Source organism: Mirounga leonina, unplaced genomic scaffold, assembly GCF_011800145.1.
Source record: "Mirounga leonina isolate KUSES-001 unplaced genomic scaffold, KU_Mleo_1.0 Mir_82, whole genome shotgun sequence".
In the NCBI taxonomy this organism is placed as follows: domain Eukaryota; kingdom Metazoa; phylum Chordata; class Mammalia; order Carnivora; family Phocidae; genus Mirounga; species Mirounga leonina.
The window spans coordinates 47,679,852-47,703,678 of NW_023270825.1; the positions used below are offsets into that span (position 1 = coordinate 47,679,852).

The 23,827-nt window shown below is 39.6% G+C and overlaps 1 protein-coding gene across 3 annotated transcripts in view; it reads left to right on the forward strand.

Annotated features, from left to right (window-relative positions):
- The first annotated feature begins 1,450 nt into the window (after window positions 1-1,450).
- SOS2 (SOS Ras/Rho guanine nucleotide exchange factor 2) overlaps window positions 1,451-23,827 on the forward strand; it is an 88,516-nt gene continuing 66,139 nt past the window's right edge. For 2 of the 3 annotated variants that reach the window (XM_034992315.1, XM_034992317.1), the window contains exons 1-2: window positions 1,452-1,636; window positions 23,382-23,507. In XM_034992315.1, the coding sequence (XP_034848206.1) occupies window positions 1,550-1,636; window positions 23,382-23,507 (213 nt within the window). In that variant the 5' untranslated portion in view covers window positions 1,452-1,549. Of the gene's footprint in view, window positions 1,637-23,381; window positions 23,508-23,827 lie in introns of all 3 variants that reach the window. The other variant, XM_034992316.1, reaches the window with a different exon arrangement.

The following is a 23,827-nucleotide window of genomic DNA, read 5'->3' on the forward strand; positions in this document are numbered from 1 at the left end:
CAGAGAAGTCTTCCAATATCCTTGGCCAAGAATGAAACTTCCCACTAACAACTTTACTCTCCTATAATACAATCACAGTCTAGTAGTTGGACAGCCTGGTAGTATACAGCTGGAGTTCTGGAAGAGGAGAGAAAAGACAGTCTATATAACCCAGTCTTTGTCGTCACTGATTGAAAAAGTAATTGGAGAAATACAAGCATTTCACTATCTTTTTATCCCAAGTACATGGGAATGTGGATATGTCTTTATTAGAAGAAATTCGTGCTTCAGTGGGTATTTGGATTAGAAAAATGAGTTTTCCAGCTCTGTCATTTTGGTTTTGCCAAATGACAAATTGGTGTGTGTTTTGGGAAGGATAATTGTTGGGTTACTAATCCCAGAACTGAAGCGTGGCAGTTTTTTTTCACCCTGCTCTTCCTTTCCCTTCCTCACTGCTGGTGGCTGACCCCACTGTGTGCTGAGGGCTTTCCAAGTCTCACCTCCTTCAGTCCTGAAAACATCACTCGATGAAATAGTTAACTATCTCCAAATGCCGAATAGCCATGTAGAGCACACGTTAAACATCGTGTCCTGCGCAATGTCCCTTTCTCTCCCCATCCTGAACTGCTCCCCATGACTGCAATACTGGGGCTCAGAGTGGCACCGAATCAGGGTTGTTTTGGGAAGGTCGAGAGAAGGGAGCGTTTGTGTAAAACACAGTCATTTGGGTGGTCTGTCTGGAACAGGCCCCCTGCCAATCCCCAGCACAGGCCGACTTCCACCGCCGGCCCCGGCGCCTCTGCAACCCCGCGACCGGCCGGCGCCTCTGCCAGCTCCGCGGCGCGCATGCTCCGTGCGGGGCTTCTCCGGCGACCCAGGGTAATGAGCGCCGGGCCCAGGGGGCGGGCCGAGCGGCGACTGCTAGAGCCGGGACCTCGGCGGCGGCCCCGGGGCGCTGTGCGCGGCTGCTACAGGGGCGGCGGCGGCCAGCACTGTGCGCGCCAGAGTGTGGCTCGCTCGCCCGGTGCGCACGCCCGCTCGGTCCCCAGAGCCCTCTAGAGGTGACTCGGGCGGGCCGGGCGGCGTTGCCTGTTGGGAGGGCGGGGATGAGGCAATGAGGAGACAAGCTGCCGCCGCCGCTGCTCTCCGCCAGCCGCGGCCGTAGCGGGAGTTGGGGCGGGGGCGAGGTCAGCCGTACCCCGCGCCAGGTTGCGAACCCAGACAAAGGAGGAGGAGCCGCCCGAGAAGAGGGCCAGCGCCGCCGGGAAAGAAGGCCGCCGTCTCGGTCGCAGCTGGAGGTCACCCGGACTCTCGGCCGCCGCGCTTCCTCTGCGGACGCTGCGCGAGGCGAGGCCGCCTGGCCCGAGGAAACCGCCCCCGGAGCCCCCGCCCACCCGCCGGCGCCGCCCCCGAGCCGCCTCTGCCCTAGCTGCGGCCCGGGCGGGAGGCGGCGGCGGCGGCGGCGGCGGCCGGCGAGGCGAGGCGGCCCGCGCCCTGCCTGTCAGGCCACCCGCCCGGCCCGGCTCGGTCCGCTGGCCGCCCCTGATGCGGAGGCGCTGCCGCCGGGGCCATGCAGCAGGCGCCGCAGCCGTACGAGTTCTTCAGCGAAGAGAACAGTCCGAAATGGCGGGGACTACTGGTCTCGGCCCTGCGGAAGGTCAGTGCTGGTGCCCGGGCGGCCGCGGGGGCCGAGGGAGGTGCCGGGGCGGCCGCGGGCTGCGTCGGCTGAGCCCGGCGGCGGGCAGGCGGGCGGGGCGGGGGTTGCCCAGCGCGGGGCCCCGGCGAGCCTCTAACGGGGAGCTGCACGTCCTCCCATGCTCGGGTCCCGCGGGCCGAGCTGTTGCTCAGTGGCTGGCTGGGGGGGACAGGGGATTGCCTGTTGCATCCCAAAGGACGTGTTCTCAAGTTTTTGCCTGGCCCCGGAAGGAAGGTTTTGTTATGATCATAAAAATGGATTTCGTGTTGCAGTCATTTCGTCAGGCAACTTCCGCCGTTGGCCAATTTGTTGTCCTCAGGCTGGATTAGGGCAAGAGAAAGTCTCGCTGGTGTTTACATAGTTTCTAAAACAAAAGTTCATTTCCAGGCCCAGTAATTACTTTTAATCAGGTTCTTTGGGGGTGTTCCCCTAGGCAGTTTGCTTGTCAGGGGTGTCCATTCAGGAGGCAGTACTTTTTTGTAACATGGATGTGTTTTACGTGTGAAATGTCAGTGGGCCCTAATACTCCTTTTAACAATTCTTGAGGGAAATTTAAAGTGCTTCCTCACTTCCTGCAAAAGGTGTCCTACCCATTTACAAGAGATTTCCCCTAACATATTTGGTGTTTTTTCACTGGGTGCAGTGTAGAACTTGGAATCATTTTAAGGGGGCAAAAAAGGTGCAGCTCATAAAAATCAACCTTTCAAGTTTGGTTGTATCCTGGATGCATCTCTCCTGTAGATGATGTGAGCCTCCGTTTGTGAATTTAGATAATCATACTATCATTTCTATAATAAACCTTTTTGTAAGGTCAAGACATTTAAAGACTGCAAGGTTAGACATCATGCCTGCTGAACATGGGCTTCCATTGACATTGATGCAAGGGGTTAGTACCGTCTGCATTTTGTGCAGAGTAACCAAGAATAAATTTTTAAAATAATAAAGAAAAAATAAACATTAATTTAAAAGACTGCATTTGGAAAATAAATCTTCATATAACAAATTTCTGTAAATGAAAGGAAGAAGCATATTTTAAAGGTGAGAACATTTTCCTCATGCATTCAGAGTTTCAGATTTTCCATCGTTTTCATAATTCTTACAAGGAGATATTGCCTCCAAGCAAGGAGATATTGCCTCCCTTGGGCCAAACACCAAGTCATGTCTTTTTAGAGAACTTGGTGGTGGAGGTAACTAGGGGTAGTTATCATTTCACTGGCCTACTAGGTGTTAAAGTTAATTGACTTGACTTCCATGGGCAGCCTGATTCTACAAGAAGAGGGAAAGAAAAGCAAGTGCTCTAAGTAGTGATAATGAACTCTGGCCCAAGTTGAAAAGTAAAGGGGGATATGATATGCTCAGCTAGTGGTACTTTCTGGTAGCAAATAGTATTTGAATGTGTGTTGCATAATTTATTCAGTAGGTAGCTTTGACCCTAATAATCCTGCATGAACAGAGACAAATTTACTTCTTCAGGTTAGGGTGGAAACAAAGCCATAACAAGTATCCTAGTCCATTGCTTTGAGACTGTTATTTTGCATTTATATGCTGTGCTTGTTTACCTGGAGCTCAGGTGTCTTGTAGATCTGTATTGTCTTGTATCACAGTTCTCATAGATCCTTTGCTTCTGGAATAAATACATCTAAGAAAATTTGGTCTTTTGCGGTGAACAATTCAAAAAGCAATTTCTATTTAATTAATTTACCGTTATTACAGAATTGAGATATATTCCTATGGAAGACATTTTTTATATTTTTGGAAAATTTTTGGTGTTAATAATAACTGGATTATGTCCAGTTCTGTGGCATCTGGGTATTTGTGGTATTGCAACATCTAGGTTTATGGTGCCTGCTAAGAGTTATTGCTCATAAGGAGCTCAAGGTTCACTCTTCCTTTGTAGGATGTGTTACATTCTGGTATGTACCTGCCAGCCATACCTTTGTACAATGAGAAATCCTGCCATTTTGAGGGAGGCTCTGTCTTTACAGTCAAAGCATCTAGAACTTGGCTTGCTTCCTTCCTCCAGCTAACAGATAGTTACAAAGACTACTAGGATTAGTAGTAGTAGTAGTAGTAGTAGTAGTATTGGACTACTAGGATTTTTCTCCTCCAGTTGGCTTTTTCCTTCATTGAACATGTGGAATACTTCATTTAAGTTTTTTTCCCTTTATTTTTATCCGGGTATTTTTTAAATTGAAATATAATTGACATTAACATTTATTGAACACATTTTAGGTACTTGGCACCATGCTGGAACTAAGATGAAATAAAGATGAATAAAAGCCATGCTCTAAAGGTGTTTACCATCTACACTGAACATTCTAAACTTTTTGGTTTTGGTTTATATAGATGAGATAGCTAGCAATTAGGAGCTCAGAGTTATGTAAGGAATATCTATATGTGTGTGTGAAAAGAGCAATGTAGTTTAATTGGCTCTATCAGATTCTACTTGGGCATCTTGGGGGAATCTCTAAAACTTGAAGTGTAATTTTCTGAAAGGTAAAATCATGACTCATGCAAATATAAACGAACGTGTGTCAGTGATTTTGATTCAACTTATTACCTAATAGGGGAACTCATAAGTTAATGTTAAAACTACTTCATATGAAAATTTTAGGAGGTAGGTATTTAATAGACAACTTAATAAAGGAATATTAAGATAAGATTCTTGGGTTAGATACAAAATTAGTTAATACCCTATAGGAATAGAAACAGTAAGTTTTGGATTGTCTTTTCCACTGATACGAAATTATTTGCATCTGTACCAGACAAAAATCTCAATGTTAATCTTACAGGTTTGTAACATAGCCCAGTCAATAGAGAGTATTCAAAGGTTTGAGCACAGCATTGTACTGAAAGATACCTAGTAATCTCTTCTGTTTATTTTCAAGTTTTGGCTAATTTTTATGAAAATCAGATTATATGGTGAAGTCACCATTGTTGACCCTGAAAACACGGGGTTTTTTTAAACCAACATTAAATATTTATTTCACTACATAGAAACACAAACATTGAAAAATAGATTTATGGAGGGGCGCCTAGGTGTCTCAGTCGTTAAGTGTCTGCCTTCCACTCAGGTCATGATCCCAGGGTTCTGGGATCGAGCTCCGCATCGGGCTCCCTGCTCCACGGGAAGCCAGCTTCTCCTTCCTGCACTCCTCCAGCTTGTGTTCTCTTTCTTGCTGTGTCTCTGTCAAATAAATAAATAAAATCTTAAAAAATATATATATTTATGAAAAAATTTTGGAAATAGAAATGTGTTGTTCTTTAACTTTTTTTTTTTTTTTAACTTTTAAAACAACTTCAGGTAGAGCATTTAAATACATAAAGAACTACAAAGGGTAAAGCAGAGGGAAATGACATTACTAATGGATAATACATGGATTGTTAACATTACTGCTAAATTATGTGTCTTCCCTAAAAGAGCCAGAAACATAAATGCCTTCACCACTACTCCCCAAGAAGACTGAAGCTATCATATTACTTGAGAGGAAAAAAGAGTGGGGGATATACTTGTAAATGCAGCTTATTACCTGTGTCTTTGAAATGCCTTTGGTGCTTTGTGTTTGTGCTATTGATTGTATGCTGAAAAAATCAGTGTAAGCAAAATTTACGTATGGGAAACATGCCTTGAAATCATTTTATCAAGTTTTTTAGTCTCTGTTGTTTCCCTCGTAGATGCATTTTCTGTGGGGTGTTCTTCACCAGGCTAAATGTGGAAAAGAAAATGTCTTGTCTATCTGTAGTTTAAAATGTCATAAGAGAGTTAGAAAGAATTGGTTGAACTGTTCCTGACTCTAATTCAGGTTAAATATGACCCCCCCCCCAACATTACAGTTTGCTCTTAGATATCTGTTTAGAATGTAAGAGGTATGAGACAATGTCTATTAATTAAATAGCAGTCTATGGCAAGGAAGAAGAAGGCAGGAGGTTTTGGTTTAGAAATGCTTTTGTGAACTCTGGAAGATTCTAGTGTTTCTGCCTTTGTACTGTCTCTTGGAACGATTTTCGAAGACTGCTCTGAATCTTTCTGGGGCCCAGAAGAAAAGTATAGGGTCTTTGAGAAAATAAAATTTGTGTCACTGACACAAGAGGGTCAGGGAAGGCTTCTCTAGGGAAGTAACATTGTACTGCGTTCTGGAGGATATATTCAAATATTTACGGAGTGCCTCATGGGTGCCCTGCAGTACTCCTGATACTGAGGTTGTATTTAAGGCCCCTGCTCTCATAAAGCTTCCATTCTAAATGCCTGTGTGGGAGAGGCCTGGGAAGGACAGACAATAAAGAACAATTATCTGAAAGATCAATAGGAATTAACAAGACAAAGAAAAGGGAGCAAAAGGCTGAGGGAAAGGTAGGAACATGACTTGTTTTAAAGAACCAAGACCAAATGAAGAGGCTAGTTGGTAGACCAGGTTAAGGTTTCTACCTGAGAGTAGGAAGCCCTGTAGTGTTATTTATGTAACAAAATAATTAGATTAACTTGATCAAAATTGCTTTTTAAAAAGATCACTCCAGCTGAAAGCTAGGAATGAATAGGATATCCTATGATTTTTTTTTGTGATGTCAGGCCTGTTCTGGATTTCCTAAAGCCACTGACTATAACAGTAGAACTCCAGGGAGTCATTTGGAATTATTCCAAACTAATAATGACCCAAACTGACCCAAGGGGTTCAGCCAGAACTGGATGAGCATTAGGAATGCATTTTAACTTGCTGCATTTAGCTCCCTGTCAGCCATGATTTAGTAGCCATCCTCTATTTTCAGTTTAATTTTGGTATGGTATATTTGGAGCAATAATGTTCCATTAAAGTGTTTTATGCTGACTATCCAAAGCATTACCTGTATTACCACTTGATATAAATCAAGTATATGTCTTTTATTTTAACCATGGCCTTTCTTTCAAGGGAACAGTAGTTTGATTACATTGTCTGTTTGAGTCAGGAAGGAATTTTAATGGAACTAATGGATTTAGCATTATCTCATGTAGTCACATTTATAAGAACATATGATAGCAGAAAATCTTTGAAAGGTGTAACGCATTATACTCTTCACATTTTTTCTTTTTTTTTTTTTTAAGATTTTATTTATTTATTTGACAGGGACACAGCGAGAGAGGGAATGGGAGAGGGAGTGGGAGAGGGAGAAGCAGGCTTCCCACGGAGCAGGGAGCCCGATGCAGGGCTCGATCCCAGGACCCTGGGATCATGACCTGAGCCGAAGGCAGACGCTCAACGACAGAGCCACCCAGGCGCCCCTACTGTTCACATTTTAATGTGTAGAAATGAAGCAACACAAAATTACATCAAGATCTAGATACGAACACTAGTATTGTCTCTTCCAAGTAAGATTTTCATTCTCCCTGTTTTCTTCATTAAATCATTTTGTAAACTCAAACATTAGCTCTTACTTACATAGCACTTTCTAATTCTTTCTTAATCTACCCATTAGCAGTATTTGGCAGTTGAACTCCTCCTTTTCTTATTTGGCTTCCAGGACACCAAGCTCTGCAGGTTTTCTCCCTCTGGCTATTACTTTTAGGTCCTCTCCCTTGTTGAGTCCTCCTCTTCTCCCAAACTACATCATCCTGACCTTCCCAAAGCTTAGTTTTTGGACTTCTGTTTCTATTTACAGTCACTTGGAGATCCCATCCAGCCTCATGGCTTCACATGTCATCTGTATCTGATGATTTCCATATTTTTATCTCTGGCTCAGACCTCTCTCCTGAGCTTGGGTATCCAACTTCTTTCTTGATACTTCCACAGGGATGTGTGATAGGCATCTCAACCATTACTGAGCTCCTTCTCTCCCCACCAAAACCTGCTCCTTTTGTAGTGTTTCCTTTATCAGTAAATGGTTAGCTACTGCATCCTTCTAGTTGCTCCAAATAAAAATCTGGAGTTGTTCTTGAATCCTGTCTTTCTAATTTGTCTAATCTGTCAGCAGATCGTTCAGCTCTATTTTAAAAACTGTAGGTATACTCAACCACCATTTCTTACTCTTCCACTTCTACTACCTGGGACCAAGCCATCACCAATCTCCTGGAGTGCTAAAATAGCCTATAACTGGTCTCCTCTCTTCTGCCCTTGCCCCATTCAGTCTTTTCTCAACACAGCAGAGATAAGCGATATCTTGTCATTCCTTTGTTCAAAACTCTCATTGCTTCTCAGAATAAAAGTCTAAGTCCTCTCACTAGGTTACTATACTCTGATGCTGCCTGTTGCTTATACATCTCTGACTTCATACTTCTCTCCCTTTTTTGCTCTGCTCCTTCCCCACAGTGGCTTCCTTGTACCCACAGATACATTCTAATGTGTAGACATCAGGGCTTTTGTTCTTGCTGTTTCTTCTGCCTAGAACAGCCTTCCTGCAGATTAAAAACATGACTGGTCCTCATACCTTCTTTAAGTCTTCAGACAAACATCATCTTGAAAAGGACTCCTCTTGCAGCCTATTTAAAACCACTACATCCCCTGCTTCCTGGACATTCCTATGTAGATGTTCACAACATAACCCAATCCAAGTTTATTATTGTCCCAACCTCCAGTATAAACGATATACTCAATATTCAAGCCAGAAACCTGGTCATCACCCTTCCCTTCCATCTCACATCAGGTTCAGATCTCATCAACATTGAGTCTTGATTCTTTCTCCTAATTAGAGGTTGTTTTTTTTTTTACCTTTTTTGCTATGTATCCCCAAAAGAATTTTTTAATTGCACGTTTTTATGTTGACATCTAAAAATGTTCATCTTCAAGTTCAGTTAGTTGCAGAAGATATAATTTTATGTGTTCTAAATACTGATATTTTAAAGTAAAACAGTTCCATTAGTCTTTTATTTTTTATTTTTTTAAGATTTTATTTATTTGAGGGGCACCTGGGTGGCTCAGTTGTTAAGCGTCTGCCTTTGGCTCAGGTCATGATCCACCGCTTGGTGGGAAGCCTGCTTCTCCCTCTCCCACTCCCCCTGCTTGTGTTCCCTCTCTCGCTGTGTCTCTCTCTGTCAAATAAATAAATAAAATAAAATAAAAGATTTTATTTATTTGAGAGAGAGTGAGAGAGAGCACAAGAAGGGGGAGGGTCAGAGGGAGAAGCAGACTCTCCTCTGAGCAGGGAGCCTGACTCAGGGCTCGATCCCTGGACTCTGGGATCATGACCTGAGCTGAAGGCAGACACTTAACCGACTGAGCCACCCAGGCACCCCCCCATCAGTCTTTTAAATACATCTGGTGAAATCTAAATACCATAGCATGTTGATATCCACCACTGATCCTTTTAAAATATACATGACAAAGTGCTTTTTTTTAAAACGTTTTTATTTTAATTCGAGGTAACATAACAGTGTTGTATTAGTTTCAGGTGTACAATATAGTGATTCAACAATTCCATACATCATCATGACAGTGCACTCCTTAATCCCCATCACCTATTTCACCCATCCCCCCAATCTTCCTCCCCTCTGGTAACCATCAGTTCTCTATAATTAAGAATCTGTTTCTTGGGAAGCCTGAGTGGCTCAGTTGGTTAGGCGTCTGCCTTCAGCTCAGGTCATGATCCTGGGGACCTGAGATCAAGCCCTGCGTCTGGCTCCCTGCTCAGCAAGGGAAACGTCTTCTCCCTCTCCCTGTGCCTGCTGCTCTTCCTGCTTGTGCTCTTTCTGTCAAATAAATAAATAAAATCTTAAAAAAAAAAAAATCTGTTTCTTGGTTTCTCTCTCTTTTCCCCTTTGCTCATTTGTTTTGTTTCTTAAATTCACATATGAGTGAAATCATACGGTATTTGTCTTTCTCTGACTTATTTCACTTAGCATACTTTCTAGCTTCCTCCATATCGTTGCATATGGGACAAAGTGCTTTTTTTTTTTTTTTTAAGGTTTTATTTATTTGGCAGAGAGAGACACAGCGAGAGAGGGAACACAAGCAGGAGGAGTGGGAGAGGGAGAAGCAGGCTTCCGCCGAGCAGGGAGCTTGCTCGATGTGGGGCTCAATCCTAGGACCCTGGGATCATGACCTGAGCCGAAGGTGGACACTTAACAGCTGAGCCACCCAGGCGCCCCGACAAAGTGCTTTTTTTTTTTTTTTTTTTAAAGATTTTATTTATTTATTCATGAGAGACAGAGAGAGAGAGAGAGAAGCAGAGGGAGAAGCAGGCTCCCAAGGAGCAGGGAGCCCGATGCGGGACTCGATCCCAGGACCCTGGGATCATGACCTGAGCCGAAGGCAGACGCTTAACCATCTGAGCCACCCAGGCGCCCCTAAAGTGCTTTTTTAACAGTTGGAAATTTTACGTTATTCTTTTTTCTCTGTGAACTTTTCATTCCACTTCCTCTGCATAATTATATTTTAATATATGTTTATGCTTAAAAGTCTTTGATCCCTCCTTTATATTTACACTTTCCTCAACAACAAAAATGCTGTATATTTAATTTTTAAAAATTTCTTCAATGACCATGAAGCATCAAATTCTTTCTTTTAGGGCGCCTGGGTGGCTCAGTCTGTTAAGTGTCTGCCCTCTGCTCAGGTTGTGATCCTGGGTTCCTGGGATGGAGCCCCACATCAGGCTCTCTGCTCAGCAGGGAGTCTCTCCCTCTCCCTCTGCCCCTTTGTCACCCACCCACTCATGCTCTCATGCCCTCACTCTCTTCTCTCTCCCAAATAAATAAATTAATTAATTAATTTAAAAAATCTTTTAGAGTGAATTGCTAGTAGGACATAGTTGATCAAAAGAACATACATGTCATGGATTTTGAAAAATTAGTAATTATAAAGCTTTGTTGAATATGCATTATTCAGTGACATGTATGTGGCTGTTTACATTGTTTTTAAATTAGTTCATGTTTCATGGGTGACTATTGCTAGAATGAGATAGGGTCTTGCAGGAGTGAATCACAGTTCAGCATCATTTCTATTCCTGTTTCCCATTTCTGTAGATATAAGCCCTGAGAACCCTTGTGAACATAAATAGAAGAAAGATTTAAAGCAATCAAGCTCATTTTTTAAACTTTTTTCAAATTATATGCCAAAAATTGTTATCTATCAAAAAGTTAGTCTTAATGATATATCAGCCAGTAACTTATTTAGGTTCTCCTGCAATTTTGTTTAAAGTAAAAAGTTGGAAACCACCTGACTTGCAGAATGATTTGTTGCCTGGTCTTCAGAGCTATTCACTTTTCCATTTTCTAGCTTTTCCAGGACATGCCGAAAGACTAATAATTATAACTGTTACTTTTTTGCTTAGAGATACTTTATAGTCCAATATATCCAAGAAAGATTGGGAAAATGAGAACAATATTAACTTTAGTACACTTTAGCTATGATGATATTTATTAATAACATGTATTTTACCTTATGTTCTTTAAACATATTTTCATTGAATCCTTGGAGCTGTATATCTAGTTCATTGTATTCATTTTCTGTTGCTGCTTAACAAATTATTATAAGCTTTAGGGGTTTAATACAACACGGGTTTATTGTCTCAGTTTTTGTAAATTAAAAGTCTAGGCACAGTTTAGCTGGGTTCTCTGCTTAGGGTCTCAATCAAGGTTTTGGCTGGTGCTGCAGTCTCATTTGAAAGCCTCTTCCAAGCTCATGTAGTTATTGGCAGAATTCATTTCCTTGCAGTTGTATGTCTGAGACCCTCAGCTCCTAGAGGCTGCTGCCATTCCTTGCCGCGTGACCCTCCCTATAACATGTCAATTTGCTTCTTCAAGGCCAACAGGAATGCATCTGCTGCTGTTTCTTATCTCGTACTCTGCACCTGCTTTTAAAGGACTCACCTGATTTGGGTCAGGCCTATCCAGGATGATAATGTTTCAGTTAACTCGAAGACAACTGATTAGGGACCTTAGTCAGTTTTGCCTTATATGGTAACTTGATCATAAGAGTGCTATCCCATCATATTCCAAGTCCTGCTCACACTCAAGAGGCGTATACAGGGTGCCTGGGTGGCTCAGTCGGTTAAGTGACTGCCTTCGGCTCAGGTCATGATCCTGGAGTCCCGGGATCGAGTCCCGCATCAGACTCCCTGCTCAGCGGGGAGTCTGCTTCTCCCTCTGACCCTCCTCCTTCTCGTGCTCTCTGTCTCTCATTCTCTCTCACAAATAAATAAATAAAATCTTTAAAAAAAAAAAAAAAGAGGCGTATACAGAGCATGTACATCAAGGGGTGGGAATCCTAGGGGCCACCTTAGAATTCTGCCTACCACACTCATTCATTTAATGTAAAATATTCACCATATAACCAAATCGGTAAGGTTAGTTTTAATTGTCAAGCCAATCAACCTCATCATATTTATCTTATTTGAGACAAGGTCTGACTTAATTTTCCAGGTCAAATGAATGTCTTAATACATGTCACATGCCAACCATCTCACTTCTGAATTCTAATTGTAAGATAAAAAAATAGTTAAGGTGTGAAAACTTGCTTTGAATTTTTTCTTTTGAGTGAAATAAAGTAATGTTGCCTTTTAGTATTTTTTTTTTTTGTAATAATTTTATTTATTTGAGAGAGAGTGAGAGATCACGAGCAGGGTGGGAGGGGTAGAGGGAGAAGCAGACTCCCCGCTGAGCAGGGAGCCTGATGTGGGACTCATCCCAGGCCCCTGGGATCATGACCTGAGCTGAAGGCAGATGCTTAACTGACTGAGCCGCCCAGGCTCCCACCTTTTAGTTTTTCTTAAAGATGCTTTCTTTTCTTTGTTTTCGTTATGTTTTTCTTCTTAGTAAGGCTGTGTTTTTTGACAATAGGCTAGGGGATGGAAGAAGCAACGTACTTAAATGAAAAATATTTGTAGTTGTCTCTTTGTTTGGTGTCCTAGATTTATTATTTTTTTATTGCCCCCTGCCCAGAGCAGCACACCATAGTGAGATCAGAGTAAAGATCTGCCTTTCTTCAGTAAAGTGGGAGGGGGGCAGTTGGGAAGAAGAGGTGGGAAAGGAGAACCTGTTTTCTCCTTGAGTGCAGGTACCTTGTCAGGCAGATGATCTTTTTTTTTTTGTTTTTTAAACATTTCTTTATTTATTTGAGAGAGCGAGTGAGAGCACGTGTGTGTGAGTGGTGGGAGGGGCTGGGGGAGAGGGAGAAAGAATCTCAAGCAGACTCCCCACTGAGTGGGGAGCCCGACATGGGGCTCGGTCCCATGACCCTGAAATCACGACCTGAGCCAATAATCAAGAGTTGGACACTTAACCAATTGAGCCGCACAGGCACCCCTGTGGTAGATGTTCTTTAAGAAAGAGTACGTATGGGGCGCCTGGGTGGCTCAGTCGTTAAGCGTCTGCCTTCGGCTCGGGTCGTGATCCCAGGGTCCTGGGATCGAGCCCCGCATCGGGCTCCCTGCTCAGCGGGGACCCTGCTTCTCCCTCTTCCACTCCCCCTGCTTGTCTTCCCTCTCTCACTGTGTCTCTCTCTGTCAAAGAAATAAAATCTTAAAAAAAAAAAAAAAGAGTATGTATGGTAGTTTTGATAGTATGCTGAAGGAAGTGGGTATTTGGCTCAGGGAGTCTTAAACTTTGAATAAAGCATATTTAGAATAGTGATCTTTTCCTAGTTCACAGGGGAAAAAAGCCAGTATTAATTTTTTTCAATTTCAATTTTATTTTTTGCTCACAAGTTTTTCTTAAGTCTATGGTATGGTGCCTACTGCTGTTTACTTGCTAGTGTGTAATGGAAGATTGTAAAACAAATGAACGAGAGAGGTTTTTTTTTTTAAGATTTTATTTATTTATTTGGCAGAGAGAGACACAGCGAGAGAGGGAACACAAGCAGGGGGAGTGGGAGAGGGAGAAGCAGGCTTCCCGCAAAGCAGGGACCCTGATGAGGGGCTTGATCCCAGGACCCTGGGATCATGACCTGAGCCCAAGGCAAACGCTTAATGACTGAGCCACCCAGGTGCCCCTAATTTTTTTTTTTAAGATTTTATTTATTTGACAGAGAGAGACACAGCGAGAGAGGGAACACAAGCAGGGGGAGTGGGAGAGGGAGAAGCAGGCTTCCTGCTGAGCACGGAGCCCGATGCGGGGCTCCATCCCAGGACCCTGGGATCATGACCTGAGCCGAAGGCAGACGCTTAATGACTGAGCCACCCAGGCGCCCCGAGAGAGAGAGAGGTTTTATAGGAAAAAGAGTTTATGATACTTTTTGTTTTTTCTTACAAATGTGTGCCTGTAGTTTCCAGTTTTATAGTCATTTTTACTAATAATACTCCTCTCTATGATGTAATATTAATCTCTTAATAATTTCATATTCTGCTAAGAGCACTGTGACTTCCAAATGCTTTGCCACTGGAATAAGTTGGGAACCATTGATTTAGCCTGCGCTTTCTTGGCTTTACAGGCTAATGGCCTGCCTCTTTGGGAATGTACTTACAGATCATATACCATTTCATTCCATTCAAGGAAAATTTTAATGACAAAAATGTTAGCCTCCACTAATAGTCTTCTCTACATGTTTTGATTATTTTATGGTAAACCCTCACCTAATATTAAGCTAAATAGAGTGAGATACTTGGCCTGTACTTACCTCCTTTTTAAATAAACTTACATTTAAAACCCCTCCAGAAAGTTCCTAATTAAGAGTGCTGAATCTAAGTGAGAAGCGAATATTAAAAGTCAGTGGGAATTGAGCATTGAGTGGGAATCTCCCCATGCTTAATGTTACATGGAATAACTGAGTCTCCTGGTACATATCCAGTGAAATTAAAGCAAATTTTATGGAGTTCTCAATTTTTCCCAGTCCCCAGATTTCAGTGAGGCCAAGAAATCTGTTTGATACCGTGAATTTATTTTTGAACAAGTATTTACTGAGTGCATTCATTATACAAAGCATGGCACTAGATTACCTGTGTGTTAGTAATAAAGGGGTGGGGAAATAGGAGGAAACCAAAAACATAAGAAATGGTTCTGACCTTGAAGAGTTGAGAGTGTGCAGCTGTGGTTTCATTATACATCCTAGTAAAAAAATTGCTACCTTAGAATATTATATGTTTATATTATTTTTTAAAACTTAATTGGGAGTATAATTGACACATAATAAACTGTACATATTTAAAGAATACAGTTTGATAAGTTTTTATGTATGTATATTTCAGTGAAGCCATCACAATAAAAATACTGAATATATCCTTCAGCCCCATGATTTCCTCTTGACTCTGACTCTCTTTTTTTTTTTTTTTTTTAAGATTTTATTTATTTATTTGAGAGAGAGAGAAAGCATGAGGTGGGGAGGGTCAGAGGGAGAAGCAGACTCCTCGCTGAGCGAGGAGCCCGATGCGGGACTAGATACCAGGACTCCAGGATCATGACCTGAGCCGAAGGCAGTCGCTTAACCAACTGAGCCACCCAGGCACCCGACTCTGACTCTCTTTAATTCTCCCTCCTTCCCCATTTCTTGTACCCAAGCAATTACTGATCTGCTTTCCATTATTGTAGATTGCATTTTCTAGAGTTTTGTAGTAATGGAATCATACAATATATACTCTTTTTTTTTTTTTCTGGCTTCTTTGACTCAGCGTAATTATTTTGCAATTCCTCCATTTTGTGTCATATATTAATAGTTCACTCCTTTTTATTGCTCAGTAGTATTCCATTGTGTGGATATACCACTGTTTATCTCTTTATTAATGTACCTTTGATTCTCAGATCTTGGCTATTACAAATGAAACTGCTGTGAATATTTAGGTACAAGTCTTTGTATGGACATATGTTTCCTTTTTTCTTGGATAATTACCAAAGAGTGGCTGGATCAGATAGGTGTATGTTTAATTTTTTAAGTAATTATCAAACTTTCCCATTCAAACTGTTGTACAGTTTTACATTCCCACCAGCAAAGTCTGAGAGTTCCAGTTCTTCCTGCCCACATTTGATACTTAATTTAATTTTAGCCATCGTAATACATGTCAGCAGTATTTTGTAGTTGATTGTGTATATTTTTAGAATGAAATTTGTTGCTTTTTTTTTAAACTGAATTTTAACTCTTTTATAACAACAACAAAACTTCCAGTATTCTTAATTGATGTTTGAGACATTTGCATCCTTGCAAAAATTTTGGCAATAGAATGAACAGTTTGGCATAAATAAATGTCATACCATGTAGCCAGAGAGATTTATTTCTACATTATACCAAAACCTCAAATGTTAATTGATCAAACAAATGCACTGGCAAGATTTTTTATTTGATTGTGAATATGGAGAACTGGAAAATATAAATTAGGAAATAACACTTCTGAAACTTGTCAAATCTAGTGTTTATCTTGGTATAAGATAATTTAAAGTTTAATATTTTTATGTGTGTATACATGGATCTATATATAGTATCACGACTATTCTTTTTACAGTGTATGTATAAGGAAATACCTTCTGGCAATTTGAAAATATGGTGTAACTAAAATACAGGTCTGACTTGTTACTCTACTGTTAAAGACTGAAAATTATTTTAATTGCTCTTTTTCTGACTAGTCTTTCAGAAAAATAAGGTAGGTTAGTTCTGATGTAATTTTGTTTACTGTCTCTTAGGGTGCTGAGATAGTAAATACTGTACAAGTACAAAGTATGGTTATCTTCCATTGTTAGTATTTATATGTGGGATTTTAACACTATCTATTTGTTTTTATGACTTTTCATATTTGCAATTACTTTAAGAAGTGTGGCATAAGAAATTTTGATGCTCAGTGTTAAAGTTGCTTTGCAGGTTATTTACCAAAATCATAATCACAGGGAAAAAAATCCATTCGGGGCACCTGGGTGGCTCAGTTGTTAAGCATCTGCCTTCGGCTCAGGTCATGATCCCAGGGTCCTGGGATCGAGCCCCGCATCGGGCTCCCTGCTCCGCGGAAAGCCTGCTTCTCCCTCTCCCACTCCCCCTGCTTGTGTTCCCTCTCTCGTTGTGTCTCTCTCTGTCAAATAAATACATAAAATCTTAAAAAAAAAAATCCATCCCAGTTAGACATTATCTTAATTCTCATGCACAGTCACTTTCACTGAGTAGGGCACTTGGCTTTTGTGGAGGGATGTTATAAGAAACAGCCTTATGAATGCCATTGCTAAACTTCCAGTGTAAATGCTTTTCTTTTTATTAAAAAAGAAGAGTCTTTTAATTCTATTGATCTAATAGAAATATATGGTAAGAAGTAATTAACTTTCTTGTCATGTTAAAGAAGTGCAGGAGGTAAGAGAAAATATTTGTTTTCTCCAAAATCTATTTTGAATTTATAAAGAAATATTATAAAGCCTGGCTTTTTGGATGTTGGTCCTTTATAAACATAACTGCTTTACTTTAAACTCTTCTTTTCCAAAGTCCTTAAAAAAGTAATATTTGTTATTTCTAGTTTTATGTATCCTCCTTTTTTCCCCACTTTCCCAGTTCATATTATGTTTCTTTATAAGTTAGTATATTTTATCAAAATTATTCCTGCAAATAGAAAGATAACTAACTTTATAAGGCTCATAAGAAAAATAGCAGTACCTCCTCCCATTCACAAAATTTTCTGCTTTCCAGAGACAGTCACTTTTAACTTTTCCAAGTGATTCACTTCAGTGTTCTGTATCTCTAAGGAAAAAAATTGCTATTTCTTGATTTTTCTGTTTTGGCCATTATCTGTTAACGTCCTACCATGGAAGGTAAAGATTTAATATTCTTTTTTTTTCTTAAGTTTTTATTTATTTTGGAGAGCGGGAGTGCATGAGCCGGGGGAGGGACAGTTGGAGAGGGAGAGAGAGAATCTCAAGTGGACTCTGCACTGAGCGTGGAGCCCAAGCGGGGCTCGATCTCACAACCCTGAGAATATGACCTAAGCGGAAATCAATAGTCAGTGCTTAACTGACTGAACCACCCAGGTGCCCCTAATATTCTTTTATACACATATATATTTCCTCCCTCCAATCATACACACCTTATGTATACATACTTCCTGCTTCACTCCCCCCCCCCCCCCCGCCATGCCATGGTTATATCTTCGTTTTGTTTGGATCAGTATTCAAAGTTTACATTATTAGGACTGTGAATGCTGTTATAGGTAAACCACTTTTTCTTTCCTACCTAACCTTTTACTGGAGTTAGTAATTGTCTTGTTTTGTTTGTGTAGTTTTCTACTGGAAGTGACTAATTCAAGCTTAAACTCGCTACCAGTTGTCTAAATATCCTCTTAAGACTTTTAGATCCATCAGATGCTCTTATCAATTTAATCTTCTTTAAAGTTTTTATTTATTTATTTTAGTAATCTCTACACCCAATGTGGGGCTCGGACTCATGACCCTGATGAGATTGAGTCACATGCTTGGGGTACATGAGATCAAGGTTGTGAGATCAAGTGTCATGTGGGCTCCACTCTGTGCTCAGCGCAGAGTCTGCTTGAAATTCTCTCTCCCTCTTCCTCTGCCCCTCCTGCTCATGATGTCCTTCTCTCTCTAAAATAAATAAATAAATCTTAAAAAAAAAGTCTCAAGCTCTTCGACTGAACCAGCTAGGCACCCCTCAGTTTCATCTTCTTGAGACAGCTTCTCCCAAAATCTTCTGATCTTCTCTAGTCTGGACTGGTGACCTTATGTTTGTTGTACATGTCTCATAATTTCCCTTCACTTTATCCTGGGTACTCCTTTGGCCTTGATTCCTTTATTTCTTATATACTATATTTTTCTCTTGTTTTACTGTAGTACAGTTAAACTATAAAATCTTAATGAGAAAGGGTGCATGAAAGAGAAAAATTTTTGACCTGTTATGTCTAAGCATGTCTTCATTTTACCATGACATTTGATTGATAGTTTGTTAGGAACTTCTTCTAAGTTGGAAATCTGCCTTCTAGCTTCTAGTGTTACAGTTGAAGTCTGGATCTAGTCTAATGTCCACATTGTATATGACCCGCTTCTTCCCTTCACCCTAAGCTTGTAGGATATTCTGTTTGTCTCCAGGGTTCTAACATTTTAATTTCGTTTATTAGCTGGGGACTAGCGGGGCCCTTTTGACTTATTTTATTGGAATTTTATCCTTCCATTTTCTGTTTGCTAGATGATTCTCCAACTTTTTAAACTTATTTATGGTGAAGTAGTAAAACAATCAAAAATGCATAAAACATAAATATACAAAGATAACCATTTTTATGGTAATCACTGCCTTTTTCTTTTATAGTTTTACCATTTAAACATGTGTCTCTAAGTGTTACAGCTTAATTTTGTCTGATCTTGAAGTGGAATTCCATTGTATGTATTCTTCTTGTCTGGCAGCTTTCTGCCAACATTATTTCGAAGATATAGCCACATTTTAGTTAGCTATAGTTACTCAGTTTTTTTCCTGTATTCCATTGTATGAACATACTACAATTTATTCCACTTTTTTTTTTTTTAAGATTTTATTTATTTATTTGACAGAGAGACACAGCGAGAGAGGGAACACAAGCAGGGGGAGTGGGAGAGGAAGAAGCAGGCTTCCTGCGGAGCAGGGAGCCTGATGCGGGGCTCGATCCCAGGACTCCGGGATCATGACCTGAGCCGAAGGCAGACGCTTAATGACTGAGCCACCCAGGCGCCCCGATTTATTCCACTCTTAAGATATTTGAGTTTCTAGTTGGGAGGTATCACTAATAATGTTACTTAGGAGACTTCTTATACATGTCTTCTAGGAAATCTGTGTGCTTATTTATTTCTCTAGAACAGTGCTATCCAATAGAAATATAATGTAAATCACATATGTAATTTTAAATTTTCTCACAGCCATATTAAAAAAGTAAGAAACTCATGAAATTGATTTTAATAATATATTTTATTTAACTAATAAATCTGATCATTTTAGCATATAATCAATATAAACATTGAGATATTTGACATTCTTTTTTTTATACTAAATCTTTGCTATCTGGCATGTATTTTACACTTAAAGCCCATTTTATTCCAGTAGGGCTACATTTTAGGTGCTCAGTAGCCATATGTGGCTGGTGTTCGCTGTGTTGGACTGCATAGCTCTAAACAGACATATCTCCAGCAGTGGAATTGCTGGGTCATAGGGTATGCATATCTTTTTTTTAATTTTTGATTTTTTTTTTTAAAGATTTTATTTATTTATTTGAGAGAGAGAATGAGATAGAGAGCATGAGAGGGGGGAGGGTCAGAGAGAGAGGCAGACTCCCTGCTGAGCAGGGAGCCCATCGTGGGACTCAATCCCGGGACTCCAGGATCATGACCTGAGCTGAAGGCAGTTGCTTAACCAACTGAGCCACCCAGGCGCCCTGATTTTTTTTTTTTTTTAATATTTATTTATTTATTTGACAGAGAGAGACACAGTGAGAGAGGGAACACAAGCGGGGGAATGGGAGAGGGAGAAGCAGGCTTCCCGCGGAGCAGGGAGCCCGATGCGGGGCTTGATCCCAGGACCCTGGGATCATGACCTGAGCCGAAGGCAGACGCTTAGTGACTGAGCCACCCAGGCGCCCCTAAATTTTTGATTTTTTAAATTGAAGTATGAATGACATACAGTATTGTCTTAGTTTTAGGTATATATACTTTATGAAGTGATCTCCACAATAGGTTAGTTGCCATCTGTTAACATACAAAGTTTTCACAATATTATTGATTATAGAGTATTGCATATCTTGCACTTTAGTAGATAATGGCAAAATTTTTAAGTGATTGAGCCAAAAAAATAAAAAATAAAAATAAAATGATTGAGCCATTTTGCACTCCAGTGGCAGTGTGTTGAGAGTTCCCATTGTTCTACATAATCACTAACGCTTAGTATTACCAGGCTTTTTAGTTTTGCTCTGTGATGGGTGGGTAATAGTTTTCATTGTGGTTTAATTTGCACTTCTCTCATTACCAAAGAGCTAGAGTTCTTATTGGTCGTTTGAATTTCTTTTGTGAAGTGCTGATTTGGTTTTTTTGCCCTTTTTTTTCTACTGGGATTTTTTTTTTTTAAGTAGGCTTCATGCCCAACATGTGCATCGAACTCACAACCCCAAGATCAAGAGTTGCATACTCCCACCAATTGAGCCAGCCGGGTGCCCCTGTATTGGGATTTTTATCATTTTTTTTTCTAGTTCTTTATATGTTCTGGATATGAGCCATTTTGTTTTATGTGTCACATAAATCTCCAGTGCTAACTTGTCTTTTCACTTCCTTAAAGGTCTTGTTGAACTTAAGTTTTCATTTTTAATTTAAAGTTATGTTTATCAGTCCTTTCCTTTCTGGATAGTAATTTTTGTGTCTTGTTTAGGAAATCCTTTCCTATCCTGAGTCATGAAGATAATATCTTGTTTCATATTACCAGTTTATTAGGTCTTTATGTAATAGTTCTAAAATATCCAGCTAGAATTGTTGTTTGTGTACAGTGTGAATTGGAGTTGAGTATAATTCTTCTCCATATGAGTATCCAGTTGTTCACTATTTATATGTTTCCTCGCCTTCCCATGACCACACCCTCATACCCTGTAGTACTAGCTTAGTTGTAAATCAAGGGTCTGTATATTTATGGGCTTGTTTCTGTATTCTCTCTTCTTTTCCATTGGTCTGTTTTTCTGTCATTATAACAATATCACATTCTTACTGTAGCTCTGTAATAAATCCCAGTAACGATTACAGCAAGTACTTCTACTTCTTTGAGTAAGTGCCTGATTTTCTTAGCCTTTTGCAATTCCATGTAAGTTTTGAAATTATCTTGTCAATTTCAGCAAACAGACTTTTTGGTTTTGACTGTGATTTTAAGTCTGTGGATCAGTTTGAGAATTGATATACTTACAATATTAAGTCTGATAATTCATGAACATGCTATTATATTTCATTTATTAGGATCTTTAATTCCTCTCAGAGTCTATAGTTTTCTCCCCCAAGGGTCTTATACTTCTTTTGTTAAGATGTATTTCAAGGTACATGATCTATTTTTTATTCCATTGTAAATGATATTATTTAAGATTTTTATTTTTCATCTTTGTTGTGTTCCACAGAAATAAAATTTTATTTTTTTATGAATTAAAATAATTTGGGGTGCCTGGGCATGTTGGTTAAGTGGCCAACTCTTGATTTCAGCTCAGGCCATGATCTCAGGGTTGTGGAATTAAGCCCTGCCTCAGGCTCCTCTCAGCGCAGAGTCTGCTTGAGATTCTCTCCCTCCCTCTCCCTCTGCCCTTCCCCCTGCTTGTGCACTCTCTCTCTCTCAAATAAATAAAATCTTTTAAAAAAATAATTTATCTGTACAATATTTTGATTTTGCTTCATGGGTATATTAGTCTGGTGTCTGCAAAGAAACAGAAACACACGCATACTCTCTCTCTCTCTCTTTTCCCTCTCTCTGTCTCTCTCTAATAAAGGTAGAGGAGTCCAAAATCTGCAGTCAGTAAGCTGGAGACCCAGGAGAGCTGGTGGTATAGTCCTAGACCAAGTCCTAGTTTAAGGCAGGAGACCAAAATCCTGGCTCAAAGACTGGCAGAGAGAAAGAATTCTTTCTTGCTCAGCCTTTTTTATTCAGGCAGGTCCACTCACATTGGGGAGGGCAGTCTGCTTTACTCAGTCTACCAATTCAAATGTTAATTTTACCCAGAAACCCTCATAGATACACTCAGAAATAATGTTTAACCAAATGTCTGGGCACCCTGTGGCCCAGGCTAATTGACACATAAAATTAACTATCATAGTAGGCAATCAAATCATCTGTAAATCTTTTCCTTTCTAATTCTTGCACTTTTACTTCTTTTTCTTGCTGGACTGCCCTATCCAGGACCTCCAGTACAATATGGAATAGAAATGATATAGCGAGTATCCTTGCCTTTTTCCTGATACCAAAAAGAAAGCTTTCAGTATTTCACCATTGACTATAATGTTTATTATAGGCTTTTTGTAGATATCCTTTTACTAAATTAAGTTCACTAGGAGATTTTATTATGAATGAATGTTGAGTTTTTTAGATGCTTTTTTTTACTAAATCATTGATATCATATTACTTTTCTTTTTTAATCTGTTAGCATGGTGAATTATTTTGTTTGATTTTCCAACATTAAATTAACTTTACATTCCTGAGATAAACCCACTTGGTTGGTCACATTTTTTTTTATATGTATTATGGAATTTAGTTGATATTTTACTGAGGCTTTTATTTCTAGGCTGATGAGTAAAAATGGCTTATAATTTTCATCTTTTTTTTGAGTTTTTATATCAAGGCTAGTCTCACAATAAGTTGGGAAATCTATTTTGTTGTTTTTCCAGTTTCTTTCTTAAATGTTTAAGTTTGTCAGTAAAGCCATCTAGTCCCATATAATGAGCTATAAAAGCAAGTCTCAACAAATTTTAAAAAGTTGAACTCTTAGAAAGTATGTTTTCTAACCACAGTGCAATTATTCTAGAAATCGGTAAAAAAGGGAACTTAAAATACCGTATGTTTAGAAATTAAGAAATATACTTCTAAATTCTAAAGGTCAAAGAAGAAATCATAATGGAAATTAGAAGCTATTTTGAACTGGATAATTAAAAAAATATTCTATATTAAAATCTATAGGTTTTTGTTCTTTTTTTTTACAAAAGTAGATCTTAGACTAAAGTTTTCTATTACTTTCTGCTCTGTGGGTTAAGAAAAGTTTACAGACACCAACAATTAGAGGTGGGTTTTCCCCCCACTTCTTGTGTTTTATGTCTGTATTTGAATAACTATTCTAGTAAAATGTTAATAATTGTAAAATAAGATTTTCTGAGATTTGTCATAAATATTTTTGCCTGTTCTTTAACTGAGACTTTTTTTTAAAGGTTCAGGAGCAAGTACATCCCAATCTCTCCGCTAATGAAGAGTCTCTCTATTATATTGAAGAGCTGATTTTTCAGCTGCTTAATAAATTATGCATGGCTCAACCAAGGACTGTTCAAGATGTGGAGGTAAAAACTATTTTGATATTTCAAAAAGTCACTGAACCATTATACAAATTAATTTTTTAATCTATATCATTCTAAATCATTATGGAAACTAAAACCATTGAAATCTTATGTGGAATATGTGCTGAGTTCATTTTCAACAAAGATAGCAAAGCAAATCAATGGGGAAAGGAAGGTGTTTAAGCAAAAAAAAAAATGCTAAACTAACTGGGTAAATTTATGAGAGAAAAACCCTTGAAACCTATTTCACATAAAAATTAATTCAAGATGCATCATAGTCTTAAGCATAAAAGCTGAAACTATAAAGTTGTAGGAGAGAATGG